We start from the raw sequence: 14,526 nt of genomic DNA, 5'->3' as shown, positions 1-14,526 counted from the left end.
AAATTTACCCCTTTAATAATGGAATTGAAATGCTTTGACAAACAAACAAACTAAAAATGAATGGCTGGTGCTGAAATTAATCACTGCTAATGTGCCATGCTTGTCTTTGATCCAAACATAGGGACTCATGGAAGAGAAAAAAACACATCATGGGAGAAACTATGGCTGTCTGAAAACCTTACTAGCTGTCAAATCCTTGCTTCCTCTGTCCTGGTTTCTCAATTCCTTTCAACATCAATTTGAAATTGAGTAAACAAAAAGGAGGAGGCAAGAATTAGACGGATAATAACGCTTTCAGACGAAGACTATGTAGTCGTTACATGTAGTGTCTGCTTTGTTGCACAACAAAACAAGACTCATAAAACGTCTTCAACCAGTCTGTTTAAATGTTCAAATACAACTTTCGTAATGTGAAGCAAGCATATTTAAAATCTTAATGCTTGTTTCATACCGTCAATGTAAGTGCTAGGCTTCAATTGTTTTTCAAAGTCAGTGCCTCCAGTAATAAAACCCCACCAACCACTCTGTGGTAAGATGCTTGTATATTTTGAGAACGGGACCTTGGAGTACTCAAGCCGCCAAAGGTGTTCTCTCTTAGTAGATGCACATCGCTCCTTGAGGCACTGCAAAGCAGTGGCAAAAATACAGGATGAAAGGGCAAGCGTATGTGTCACATAACACCTGACCCTACATGGGGTGGAAGCCTCATTAAGATTGCTGTGATAACTGGGGGAGGAAGAAGAAAAACTGGGCTACTTCTTTATTTTGGATGTGGTTCCAAATGCCTTTTCAAGTCTCTCTCTTTCCCTTTCTCGGGCTCATTTTGGCTCCTGAAGGAGGAATGCTGAGCACGATGTCATCTAAGCTCACCCAGAATTTCCTAACAAACCAATCAAGGATTCCTCTCGTGTTGCTGCTGCCAGCTCTGCTCCCACTCCCCGCTCCCTGTAGGAATGAGCAGGAGCAGGAGCAGGCCAGTAGCAGTCATGCCTGGGAAATATAATTAACCTCAAATGTGTTATTAGTGGCTGTCATAATGAAGAAATTAAGAACAGACTGCCAAACTAAATGACACAACAAACTGGCGTTGCAGTTCTTAAAAGTGTCACCGTGTCAGCATACTGATTAAGAAAAAAAAAGATGAACAGCCCATGATTCTTGTCAGAAGTTGAATGTCCGTCCTTCAGTGCTCTAACAACAGTACTCTACAAAATGTGTTTATGCAGTTGTTATACAGTATCAAATCTCACAGGTTCTTGATCCTTCTCAGATGTACTGCTCTGTTGTCAGGTTACCTGGATATTCCTGTTGAAGTAGCATTGGCAAACACAAACACGTGCTGTACATCTAAACCAGCTATTCTCTTCTCTCCTTAACATTGTTAATGATTTGTCTTCAGTCAATTAGCAAACCTCACAAAATGATCACAGGAAGAAATTACTTTGACAAATAACATCATTACATTCATTGATACCGTATCAATCATCACCTGAGCAAAAAATGGTTAAGATCGGAATGCAATGCCATTACAGGTGCTGTGTTGTACCTAGAGGTATTTTGGCAAACATAATTATGTTCTTCTGTGTGCAACTGTACATTTGTAATTCTTCAGGTAGGCCTCTGAGCATCAACAAACAAGGGAAATAGGAGTGGTGGTCAACAACAATGACAATAAGCCAGTGATAGTTTACGCAACAAAAACGTTACAAAAATAACTACTTCCTGGTAAACAAGTTGGAGCATTCAAAAATTAGGCAGATATAAATATCTTCTTAACTCAGACTTTATTGTAAACAGGTTCTGACGTTTCTGAGAGATCCATTTTTAATGTCTCACTCGCATTCCAATGTGTGGACCAGCTTACCACAGCCTAGGTACCTTTACAATGGCGGTTGGTGTGCGTCCCACTTTTCTCTACACAATAGTGATCTAATTCAATTAGTGCATGGGGATTTGGTGATTCATTATCCGGCTGGTAACAAGTTAACGTTTGAGGAAAACAGAGCTTACAACCATTTTTTCCTACAACTGAACTCAAGGCGAAAAATATACTAATTAAAATTACAAAGTGTAATTTCCTCATATTAAATCTCAAATCTCCGGAGAATAGGTTCAGCACCCCGATAAACAATAAAATAGAAAACCCTCCCTGTTGCACATGATGTCAAACCAGCATGCCGTCTGGCTGGTGGAAAGACTGGAAACAGAACTAGAACTAAAAGCCTCAGGTTCATAACAACTCTCTAAAGCTCCGAGTCTCAATATTGTAAACAGAACCCTGACCAAGAGAGCACTGTCTGTCTGTCAGTGGTTGTTTCTTATAGTGTATTACGAGGGAGAAGGAGTGGATATTAAAGGGAAGATGAGACAAATTGCTTTCCTGCAAGGTTCACCACACATTAACATTTCTTGACACATTTTGTATCATTTATAATCTAGAGTGATTCATTATTAGTATTAGCTGACATTTCCCAGCCACATGTGGGTAAAATCACTTTAGTGTGTCAGAATCAATTCCAGTTTGAATGATCACCCCTTGTCGCTGGAAAAAAAACAGATCACTGTCTTCAGGGAATGCTGGAGATGTGCATCTGCCAGTAAAGCCCAGATGAAACCAGAAATCTTGAAACTCAAGAAATGGAGCCAAGGAAGTGTTTGTCAAACATCATAAAGAGATAAAATGGAGTATGTGGTCTGGGAAACAAGCTGTGTTTTAATATCTCAACGTTGTAAAGACTACAATCTGGTAGTGAGCTGGAACCTGACTTAAGAAATATGTTTCTGAGCCTATTCTGGAGACACTGAAGCACACCATGTATACCAGGTGTTGTAGAGAGGACAGGGAAAAAGGCAAGGTACGTATTCACCCAGGTACAAAACATAAATATACTGCATGTCCCTAAATATGTCCTTTCTCCTGATAAAACCTAAGTGACCGTGTGCATGTAACACACACCAACAACATCCTAATCCAGCCAGACAGCAAACAGCAGGGAAACAACTGCACTTAGCATTGGGTTGATGAGCAATGCAGATGAGTGGCTGAGTAGGCCGGTTATAGAGGTCAGTAATCAGGATCAGACAGGCTTGTTCAAGACAGGCACAGAAGGAGTACTGCTTGCTTCATTACAGTGGTACACTACTTCTATACAGGCAAGAAGATGATCCTGGATTTGCATCACTATGAAAGGAAGTAAAACCTGTGAAGTTGGACTTCAAGATGAGATTCAGAAACAGAGATAATGTAATGTCAGGGACTGGAAGGCAGAGGAATAATACTAATACGAGTCTCCTCATTTCATTTTTCTATTAGAGTATCTATCGGCTGAATTCCAACATTGTTTATGAAGATACATTTATTTGATTTTTGCATTGGGGTATACAGTGCATTTGGAAAGTATTCAGACCTCTTGACTTTTTAAACATTTTTTTACGTTAAAGCCTTATTCTAAAATGGATTAAATTGTTTTCCCCCCCTAATTTTTCCTCCATTTTGACTGACTTGCCTAGTTAAATATAGGTAAAATAAAAAATATATAAATATAATCTACACACAATACTGTATAATGACAATGCAAGATTTGTTTGTTTTGTTTAAACAACAGAAATATCACATTTACATAAGTATTCAGAGCCTTTACTCAGAACTTTGTTGAAGCACCTTTGGCAGCGAATCTTCTTGGGTATGATGCTACAAGCTTGGCACACCTGTATTTGGGGAGTTTCTCCCATTCTTCTCTGCAGATCCTCTCAAGCTCTGTCAGGTTGGATGGGGAGCGTCGCTGCCAGATATTTTCAGGTCTTTCCAGGGATGTTCGATCTGGTTTAAGTCCGGTCTCTGGATGGGCCACTCAAGGACAAATCCGAGACTCTTCCTGAAGCCAGTCCTGTGTTTTCTTGGCTGTGTGCTAAGGGTTGTTGTTCTGTTGGAAGGTGAATCTTCACCCCAGTCTGAGGTCCTGAGTACTCTGTAGCAGATTTTCATCAAGTATCTCCATGTACTTTGCTCGAGTCTCCCAGTCCCTGCCGCTGAAAAACATCCCCAAAGTATAATGCTGCCACCACCACGTTTCACCATGGGGATCGTGCCAGGTTTCCTTGAGATGTGACACTTGGCATTCAGGCCAAAGAGTTCAATCTTGCTGTCATGTGCCTTTTACTGAGGTGTGGCTTCCATCTGGCCACTCTACCATAAAGGCCTTGTTGGTGGAGTGCTGCACAGATGGTTGTCCATCTGGAAGGTTCTGCCATCTCCACAGAGGAAATCTGGAGCTCTGTCAGAGTGACCATCGGGTTCTTGGTCACCTCCCTGATCAAAGCCCTTCCCCCCAGCTCAGTTTGGCCGGGTGGCAAGCGTTAGGAAGAGTCTTGGTGGTTCCAAACTTCTTGCATTTAAGAATGATGGAGTCCACTGCGGGGACATTCAATGCAGCAAACATTATTTGGTACCCTTCCCCATATCTGTGCCTCAACACAATCCTGTCTCTGAGCTTTATTCCTTCGACCTCATGCTTTGGTTTTTGCTCTGACATGCACTGTCAACTATGAGACCTTATGTAGACAGGTGTGTGCCTTTCCAATTCATGTCAATTGAATTTACCACAGGTTGACACCAATCAAGTTGTAGAAACATCTCAAGGATGATCAATGGAAACAGGATGCACCTGAGCTCAATTTCGAGTCTCATAGCAAAGGGTCTGAATTCTTATGTAAATAAGTTATTTCATTTTTAAAATGTTTAATACATTTGCAAAAATGGCTAAAAATCTGCTCTCGCTTTGTCATTATAGGGTATTCCCGCTCAGCCCAGTCAAAACTGTTCGCTGCTCTGGCCCCCCAATGGTGGAACAAACTCCCTCACGACGCCAGGACAGCGGAGTCAATCACCACCTTCCGGAGACACCTGAAACCCCACCTCTTCAAGGAATACCTAGGATAGGATAAGTAATCCTTCTCACCCCCCCCCCCCTTAATGATTTAGATGCACTATTGTAAAGTGGCTGTTCCACTGGATGTCAGAAGGTGAATTCACCAATTTGTAAGTCGCTCTGGATAAGAGCGTCTGCTAAATGACTTAAATGTAAATGTAAATGTATTGTGTGTAGATTGATGAGTGGGGTGGGGGGGTGGGAGGTTATTTCATCAATTTTAGAACAAGGCTGTAACGTAACAAAATGTTGAAAAGGGAAACGGTCTGAATACTGTACGAATGCACTGTATTTTGTCTTCCCTCTACACATTCGTACAGCTTCTCCATTCTCCAACTTCAGCCATGATGCATTTGTCAGTTTCTCTCGTAAGAGAATAAAGTATGTGGATTCCAACCTGCATGATAGGTGTTGTGATTCTAATTGGAATAGGAGTACTCAGTAGAGTAGAGAGGTACAGCTGGTCTCCCTGAAAGCTTATTGGTTATGATGATACTGAAATCTAATGAAAGAGTTTACACATAGAAAGGGATTTTGTATGGATGTTGATTAGAAATGCATCACTTGAATCAACAACAAAGATACGCGAACTGCCAGAAGATGGACTCGTGGAGAAAATAAATAATTTCATTAAACAGCTTTATAATATCGATGTATGCTCCACCCCTCCCAATCCCCCCATACGCCGCACATGCTTTCACTTCGTGAAGGAAATGTCAGATAAATGCAAAGTGATAACAATAAAATGTGTTGGTAACAGAACTAAATGCAGTCAACCCTGTCATATATTACAAAGGTCTGGGGGCATAGAGCCTAAGACAGTGTACATCCATTTTCATTTCCAAAGTGCACAGATCCTTCTCCTGTGCCACTGGAAGTATTGAAGAGAGTTTAACGTAAGCTGCTCAAAGGAGGCAAGTCTGTTCTCTGGAAAACAAACAACCATAGTGAGTACATTGACCTGGAGGGATGAGGAGAGAAGCCCTACCAACAGACACCACGTTTACGGTTAGCAAAACGTGTTTCACTTCAAAGTACCAGAGGATCACGGGCACCATAAGGCTTGTACAGGGAACACATAGCTAATTGCAATTTTCCTGGGATGGGGCTCTGAGAAGTGGAGTGTTGCGGACATTAAAGAGGCCGAATGCGAAGTGGTGCGGGGGTATAAAGGTATGAAATATAACGGTGTATTGCTGCAATTTCGCTCTTTTGTGTTTCATTCCAGACCCAAATCAGCCCTGTCTCTGCTCCCCTCTCTCCCTGTGGCTACAGCACAGTATTTACATCATTCCCAAGCCCAGAACACCCGAGAGGAACCCAGACCACATCCTGCCTACAACCAAACACAGAGACATTATTGGAGTATATGAAGACCCCAAAAAACACAAGAGTCAATTAAGTCGGATCGTTTTTCAATAGTGGGAGTCTGTGGTCTCTCGTGAGGAGGAAAATCACTAGTCCCCAATGAGAGATCAGTGTGGACTCCAGTGAAAGGCCCGGCGAGAGATATTCTGGTTGTATTAATTATTCTGACTGTTTAACCTTCTCTTTCCAATTCATTTCTGAATGTGTGTGTATTCCCTGTGTGCCTGACATTCTGAAGGTTTATTTAATGGGTATGTGGTAATGTTTCTGAGTTTTCCATCCAGCTCTGTTTTGGGGTTAATCCCAGAAGCCTTTCCAAACAGATTACAGAATCTAGCATACTCCGACTTTATTTAAAGAGTGTTGTCTTGTTTCCGAGGTGATGGCACGATTTTCATTCGAATAAGCATTTGAATAAACCCCTCCCAAGGGGCTAGTGTGAATTGATCACCACATGAAAGGCAATTATTTGTATAACCGGGAAAAAGAAGAAGAAATCAATTACATCCACAGCTATATTACTCCATTTCTGCTATGCCATCTCTGGATAATTGACAAGTCATTTTTCCTCAGAAAAGAATAACAGCAACAACACCATTAAACAACTCTGTACCTCAAGTTTCCTAATACTTCCCAGAAAAGAAAAGGATGAACCAAAAAACAAAGAAAGAAAATGCAAGGCACAAGGCCAAACTGCTGTTTTCTTCCTATTTTTTCAACTGCAAAGTCATGTATTTTTTTCAACATACAGTATGTAAGGGAAGAATACAGTACATGTGCTCCATGAAGAGCAAATACAGTACATGTGGTTTATGGAGCAAATACAGTACATGTGCTCTATGAAGAGCAAATACAGTACATGTGCTCTATAAGGAGGAAGTACAGTACATGTGCTCTATGAAGCCATCAGCATACCACCCTGCATACCAAGCAGGGTTAGTACTGGTCAGTTCCTGGATGGGAGACCAGATGCTGCTGGGAGTGGTGTTGGAGGGCCAGTAAGAGGCACTCTTTCCTCTGGTCTAAAAAAAATATCCTCATGCCCCAGGGCAGTGATTGGGGACACTACCCTGTGTAGAGTGCTGTCTTTCGGATGGGACGTTAAACAGGTGTCCTGACTCTCTGAGGTCATTAAAGAATCCCATGGCACTTATCGTAAGAGTAGGGGTGTTAACCCTGGTGTCCTGGCTAAATTCCCAATCTGGCCCCCAAACCATCACGGTCACCTAATAATCACTAGTTTACAATTGCCCCATTCATCCCCCTCCTCTCCCCTGTAACTATTCCACAGGTCGTTGCTGCAAATGAAAATGTGTTCTCAGTCAACTTACCTGGTAAAATAACGAAAAGAAAAAAAGAAAAGCAAATACAGGACATGTGCTCTATGAAGAGAAAATATAGTACATGTGCTCTATGAAGTGAAAATACAGTACATGTGATCTATGAAGAGAAAATGCAGTACATGTGCTCTATGAAGAGAAAGTACAGTACGTGTGCTTTATGAAGAGAAAATACAGTACATGTGCTCTATGAAGAGAATACAGTACATATGAAGAGAAAATACAGTACATGTGCTCTATAAAGAGAAAATACAGTACATATGAAGAGAAAATACAGTACATGTGCTCTATGAAGAGAAAAGACTGTACATATGAAGAAAAAATACAGTACAAATACAGTACATGTGCTCTATGAAGAGAAAATACAGTACATTTGATCTATGAAGAGCAAATACAGTACATGTGCTCTATGAAGAGAAAATACAGTACATGTGCTCTATGAAGAGAAAATACAGTACATGTGCAATATGAAGCAGCCATACTAAATACTTTACATTCTCCTGACTTCAATAGTGATCTATGGTGCAGTTTCATTGGATGTACTGCACTCAGAAGAGGCTCCATCTCCAAAGATAAATTAACAGTGGGCATTTAGAGCAGCATGCTGCCCTGCCTACACCAATTCATTTAACAGATGAGCATTATGTTAATACAACAAGAAGGGTAATTTAAAGTTAGATGAAGAGGAAAAGTGGTCCAGCGAGGAGGACCAGACATGGTCGAGGCCACCAACCTGTGACACCGCCCCTAGGAGTGAGACATGGCCAGACTGGTTAAGCATACAGGGTTCTGTTGGAGATCAAAGTGAAACACTTTTCTGTATCTCCTGCTGTGGTTCCATGTAAACAGACCTAGTCAGGGCTCTACGCTGATCATTATTACAAGGTGCACTGTTGCTCCTAAATAAAAAGCCCTGCTCGTGTATATTAGGAAGACCTCATACGACATTCCCTGGCAGTTGTCTATAACACACATTCTGCTGTCATAAGGCTGAATCATGCATTGCATTTCATAGAATATATTAGACATTAACATAAGTTAGAGCTGGAAGCCCCTAGTGTTGTTGACCTGGAGGTTGTGGTTTCATTCAAAGCCATTTCCTAATTAAGCCCCATTGAGTTGTGTATTGACTACTGTGCTGGATTTCACAGCTCACCATAACAGCAACACACAACTCCTTTAGAATCAGACAATTAACAAACTACTTCAATAGTCATGTCACAATGGAAATCATATACCAAATTAGAATTAGTCTGCACACAGGGGTCTTTGGGTAACTGGTAATCATCAGGAACACCCAAAAGACAGAACCACAAGGTAGCAGGTTTGAATCCTGTGCAGGCCAACCCTCAAATTTCCTATATTAGTGTCAGTAGTGGGATGCTGCCATGAGGGCATCAGAGATGTACCCAGTCATAAATAACTGTGGAAAGAGAGGGGTTATAGACAAGTGGACATTACCTTAGTACAACAGCAACCTGTTCAATGCAGGCCTATTGGTGTTATGTGTAGATGTTGTACTGCACATACCGTCACAAGAAGCTGTCTAAAGCTAGGCAGGGATGGGCCTGGTTCATCCCTGTACGGGAGATGGAAAGCTGCTGAAAGTGGGTCGGAGGGCCAGTAGGTTGAACTCTTCCCTCTGGTCTAAAGGAGACCCAAATGCCCCCGGGGCAGTGATTGGGGTGGGGTCACCGCCCTCCAATGAAACATAGCACCCAAGAGCTGACTCTGTTTAAAATAGGGGTGTCCTGTCTTAATTCCCTAGTTTCACTCCCAATACCATCAAACTATCTGGGGATGAATAATCCAGCTCCAACTTGGCAAATTCTGACACTCTTCTCCAGGTTTGTTGCTATAGCCTACATTTAGTCAACTCACCTTGTCAAATAAGGCTTGAATAAATTAATATTAGGGACACTTTTATGTATCATTAGTTAAGTTACTGTATCAATTAGTCACTTGACAATGCACCACCTTGGAACTTCAGCCAAGCTATCAGTTCTATAACCACAAAGGGGGGAACAGAAAAGTATAGCAACATGATTCAAACTAGGCAGGGACATCACAGACAAGTCACTTCAGAAATAATTGAATAACTGGTGGCTTTAGCAACTTCCTATGAACTCTCGCCACTGAATGTCTCCTGCTCCACCTCCCCACCCCCTCACTTTGAATCGTAAATACACTATTTTTGTCAATCTAAGTGCAATAAATAGCCAAGGATGAACGTCATATAAACACTGGGGATAAATAAGTCATAGAAGACACCAGAGGTAGCCAGCCGATCAAAGCAGCATAAGCAGAGTCTCAGCAGGCGCAGGTACACAACATGAATTCCTCTGACTCCAAACTGAAAAGAGGAACGTGACTGGTAATCTAAAGCAACATAATTACACCAAAAATTCACTAGAATGCGGCACGTACCTTGAATTCCAAAAAATAAAAATAACTCCGGTATCCAAATTGTGTATATCCAGAAGGAATTCATGTTGTCCTCGTCAGCTTCAAAACCTCTCCTGTATGTCAACGTACTTCTTGTGCTGGTCTCTTGCAATAATTTTGTGAGCAGGCAGTATCGTTTTCTGGTAAAAAAATATGCTCAGAGTGAATGTAGCTCCAAGGATATGTCCAAATACTGCAGAGCCCTATAACTACAACTTGAGCGCTAAACACATCCTTTTTGGATTCATGAATAGCTGTGCACTTCAATGCTTGCCTCATCTGGTCGTCACTCCCACCTAGTGGTTAAGCAAGTACCTAGAAAAACACCAGTTTGACATCATCTTCTGATTATTGATATTGATGAGGATAAGGACCCATGCTGCACAGGGGGAGTCACCGGTCAGCTTATGTTCCAACTGTGTTTATTATGCAACTGAATTGGTATTTTAGCAGGGCTTTATGGATCGACAGTCACACGCATGCCTGTCATGTAGGATAGCATTCTGAAATGTTGCATAACATCTGGTATGACCTGTTGAATTTGCAAAATGATTTCACATCTGACATATTCTAATGAATGTGTGTCTCATTGTCTATGTCCATGTACATGCTTCCATTGTCTACATTCCCTGTTAACACCACTGTAGCTACTCCAGCCATAACCTTCAGATCTCTCTGATGCATAGGCTACTACAAAACCAAAGAAAATAAATCCTAAATCCTAATAATTCCTAAATAAAGTCCCACTACATACTACAACCGATGCTAGTTGAAAGAGATATTTAGCTACCTACTGTGAACCCTTCAACACCTCAACAACCAAACAGCAGTCCTCAAGAGAGGGGCAACCTTTGGCTACCCTCTGTAAACCAATGACAAAGGTCCTCTGTACCGCATGAGGTGTGTCCCTACCAAAGGTGAGGCTTGGCAGAGGACAGGAGAAGAGGAGAGCAGCACGGAAATCTATGGAATACTAATAGTGACATGTGGTAAGAGAGCTTCATTCAACCTGCAGGCAAGGTGGGGGCGAGCTGTTGGTAAAGACACTTGAGACTAATCAAAGTCTGGGGGACCTTACTCACTAGAAAATGGCCTATGAGAGAGGACAGTGAGGGATTGGCATAGAGGGAGAGGGAGGGAGGGAAAGTGTTTCCCCATCAATGTGCTCTACTCCTATCTCTCTACTGCCAACCAAACACTGTCCTCTCTTCTACTGTTTTACATGTCCACGGCTGACAGCAAGGCTAGTACAGACAAATCCTGCAATTTAATATAGACAAATCCTGCAATTGCAACCCTGTCTTTTTTTGTGATAAAGCATTGTTTTTTCTTACTGAATCGTACTAGATTTGATTGTGATCGCAATGAAAGCAGATGCTGCCTGAACATGCCGTTGTATTCCTGCTTCTAAAGCTCAGTCTCCTCTTGTAAGCCCTGGTGAGCTACATGACTGGTGTTGCTGAATTGAATTATGCTCAGATCTTAGTCATTTGTTAAGTATGAATGCCAAAGACATTACAGCTTCAACAATTGAAAAGAAAAACAAAAGTGGCTCATGAGCATGTCTGGATGTGATGTTTAACACACCTTATTGAATATTGAATTACCCTTGTTCTCCACCTGTTCTCCACCACCATGTGAACCACAAGCTTTTCATTATGAAATGTTCTGCTAGAGAACCCTTGTGTGTACACTATTCCCTTTCATATCTGAATAGTATTTCAGTTACTGTCTGATATAGTAATCAATGAGATCCCTGCAGTTTAGACACCATCCCATTAGATTGTATTTACGAGCAGCATGTACTGTACGAGCAACTGGCCAAGGACTGCAGTCAGTTGTCATAATGTTCTCAGTTGTCAGTATAAATCATTTTGTTCCACAACACCTGTCACGTGTAAGCTCTCTCTATGACTCACATGGTTTAGTAAGTAGTAAGTTTTAAGTTCCTCGGCATACACATCACAGACAAACTGAATTGGTCCACTCACACAGACAGCATCGTGAAGAAGGCGCAGCAGCGCCTCTTCAACCTCAGGAGGCTGAAGAAATTTGGCTTGTCACCAAAAGCACTCACAAACTTCTACAGATGCACAATTGAGAGCATCCTGGCGGGCTGTATCACCGCCTGGTACGACAACTGCTCCGCCCACAACCGTAAGGCTCTCCAGAGGGTAGTGAGGTCTGCACAACGCATCACCAGGGGCAAACTACCTGCCCTCCAGGACACCTACACCACCCGATGTTACAGGAAGGCCATAAAGATCATCAAGGACAACAACCACCCGAGCCACTGCCTGTTCACCCCGCTATCATCCAGAAGGCGAGGTCAGTACAGGTGCATCAAAGCTGGGACCGAGAGACTGAAAAACAGCTTCTATCTCAAGGCCATCAGACTGTTAAACAGCAACCACTAACATTGATTGGCTGCTGCCAACACACTGACTCAACTCCAGCCACTTTAATAATGGGAATTGATGCAAAATATATCACTAGCCACTTTAAACAATGCTACCTAATATAATGTTTACATACCCTACATTATTCATCTCATATGTATACGTATATACTGTACTCTATATCATCTACTGCATCCTTATGTAATACAAGTATCACTAGCCACTTTAACTATGCCACTTTGTTTACATACTCATCTCATATGTATATACTGTACTCGATACCATCTACTGTATCTTGCCTTGTTTTGGAATTGTTAGTTAGATTACTTGTTGGTTATTACTGCATTGTCGGAACTAGAAGCACAAGCATTTCGCTACACTCGCATTAACATCTGCTAACCATGTGTATGTGACAAATAGAAATTAGATTTGATTTGATTTGTCATTTCATTGGGATATTTAATTGAAGACATGCAGATCGCAGTGAACAACCATGAGGTCACCGCAGCTTGCTTGCTCATCCCACAGGTGAAATGTGTAAAACTGTATGTTAGTTTCTCATGCGAATGCCTGTTATATGTGTGCTACACCAGTCCATAGAAACACATTGCATTAAAATATTAATAAATGGCAACAACAAAAAAGACAGTGAAAAAAATGTATCACAAGGAATAAGGTTTTGAAGTGTCTGTCCTTTATCTAAAGAAAGCTCAGGAAATAAAGTATATATTTTTTTTGGGGGGGGGGGGGGGGCAAATGTATTCAGCTGCTTATTTTTATTGGCACAAAATTACCCCCGACTTACAAATTGGAATACTTCCATGCATTGTATGGGTTACATGCAGATGGGTCGTAGAGCAGTCTCCCCTTTCCACAGTGGGGTCATATTAGTTTGTAGCCCAAAAGGTTTGGACACTACTGACAGAAGTTGGCACATCAGCGTTACCACCTTCAGGCCAAGGTCTGCCAAACACCGCTGTAGCTCAGCACCGTCCACCACAGATGCAGAAGGCTGACATAGTGGAAAAGGTGGATTGAGACGCAGCCCATGAAAACCCCCAGATATCTCTAGTTTAACATTTTGATGGGGATTTATATAATATATTACTTAGATTGACACACAGGTGGATGACTGCCATTGAAAAAGCATTTAGCTCCACCTGAAATTGTCAACACAAAATCTTAAAGACTCTACGGCTATTCCTACCGTGGTTTGCATTTTTCATGGCTGGAGCCCAATTCAATTATTGTTATTTTTTGTCCATCCACATTTCTTCCATTCACAACAATAAAGACAGACTCAGTGTGACAAACACGTGAATGCAATTGGAGTGGCAACTCTTTGAGGGTGTGTGAACAAAGTACTCGGAATTGTGGGAGACGGCCCATAGCGCATGTGTAGTCAAATCTTACCCTGGAGGTCCAGAGTACTACTTGTTTTCTGTTCTACCTGATAATTAATTGTTCACACCTGGTGTCCTAGATCTAAAATCAGTCCCCGATTAGAGGGGAAGAATTTAGAGAAGCAGTGGAACTGGCATCAAAGATCCAGATTAGAATGCATTTTTATTTGAACCTTTATTTAACTTGGCAAGTGGGTTTACTGCCTTGTTCAGGGGCAGAACAACAGATTTATAGCTTGTCAGCTCTGGGATTTGATCTTGCAACCTTTCAGTTACAAGTCCAATGCTCTAACCACTAGGCTACCTGCCAATTTGATGGCCATAGTGAGTTTACCCAAAAGAACAGTCAGGGATTTTTTCTTAAAGACCATTTATTTGAAGACTTTTTCACTGACTATGCTTCTCTGAGATCTTTCAGGTTGGCCGCCCCAAATATTCATCTTCGAGTAATGACAAATTACAGTATGTTTTTCCGTATGATAATTGCCTTCAGCAGCGATTGCTTCATGGCCTACTTCAATCACCAGGATAAGGATAGCCTGAAACTGCATGAAGAAAATTCCATTAAGTTAGCCATTAAGGAAAAACACATTAACGTGGAGTCAGTCGAGCACTACATGTTAGTCTAGAATAAATCAATAGT

At 41.6% G+C, this 14,526-nt stretch overlaps 1 protein-coding gene across 1 annotated transcript in view; it reads right to left on the bottom strand.

Annotated features, from left to right (window-relative positions):
- Positions 1-10,303, bottom strand: part of LOC135552691 (limbic system-associated membrane protein-like) — a 741,617-nt gene extending 731,314 nt beyond the window's left edge. Inside the window, exon 1 of the mRNA XM_064984463.1 lies at positions 10,064-10,303. Within this exon, the coding sequence (XP_064840535.1) occupies positions 10,064-10,127 (64 nt within the window). The 5' untranslated portion in view covers positions 10,128-10,303. The remainder of the gene's footprint in view (positions 1-10,063) is intronic.
- Positions 10,304-14,526: the final 4,223 nt, after the last annotated feature.

The sequence above is a fragment of the Oncorhynchus masou genome, chromosome 13, assembly GCF_036934945.1.
Source record: "Oncorhynchus masou masou isolate Uvic2021 chromosome 13, UVic_Omas_1.1, whole genome shotgun sequence".
Classification (NCBI taxonomy): Eukaryota; Metazoa; Chordata; class Actinopteri; order Salmoniformes; family Salmonidae; genus Oncorhynchus; species Oncorhynchus masou.
This window is presented reverse-complemented; position numbering and strand designations above follow the sequence as displayed.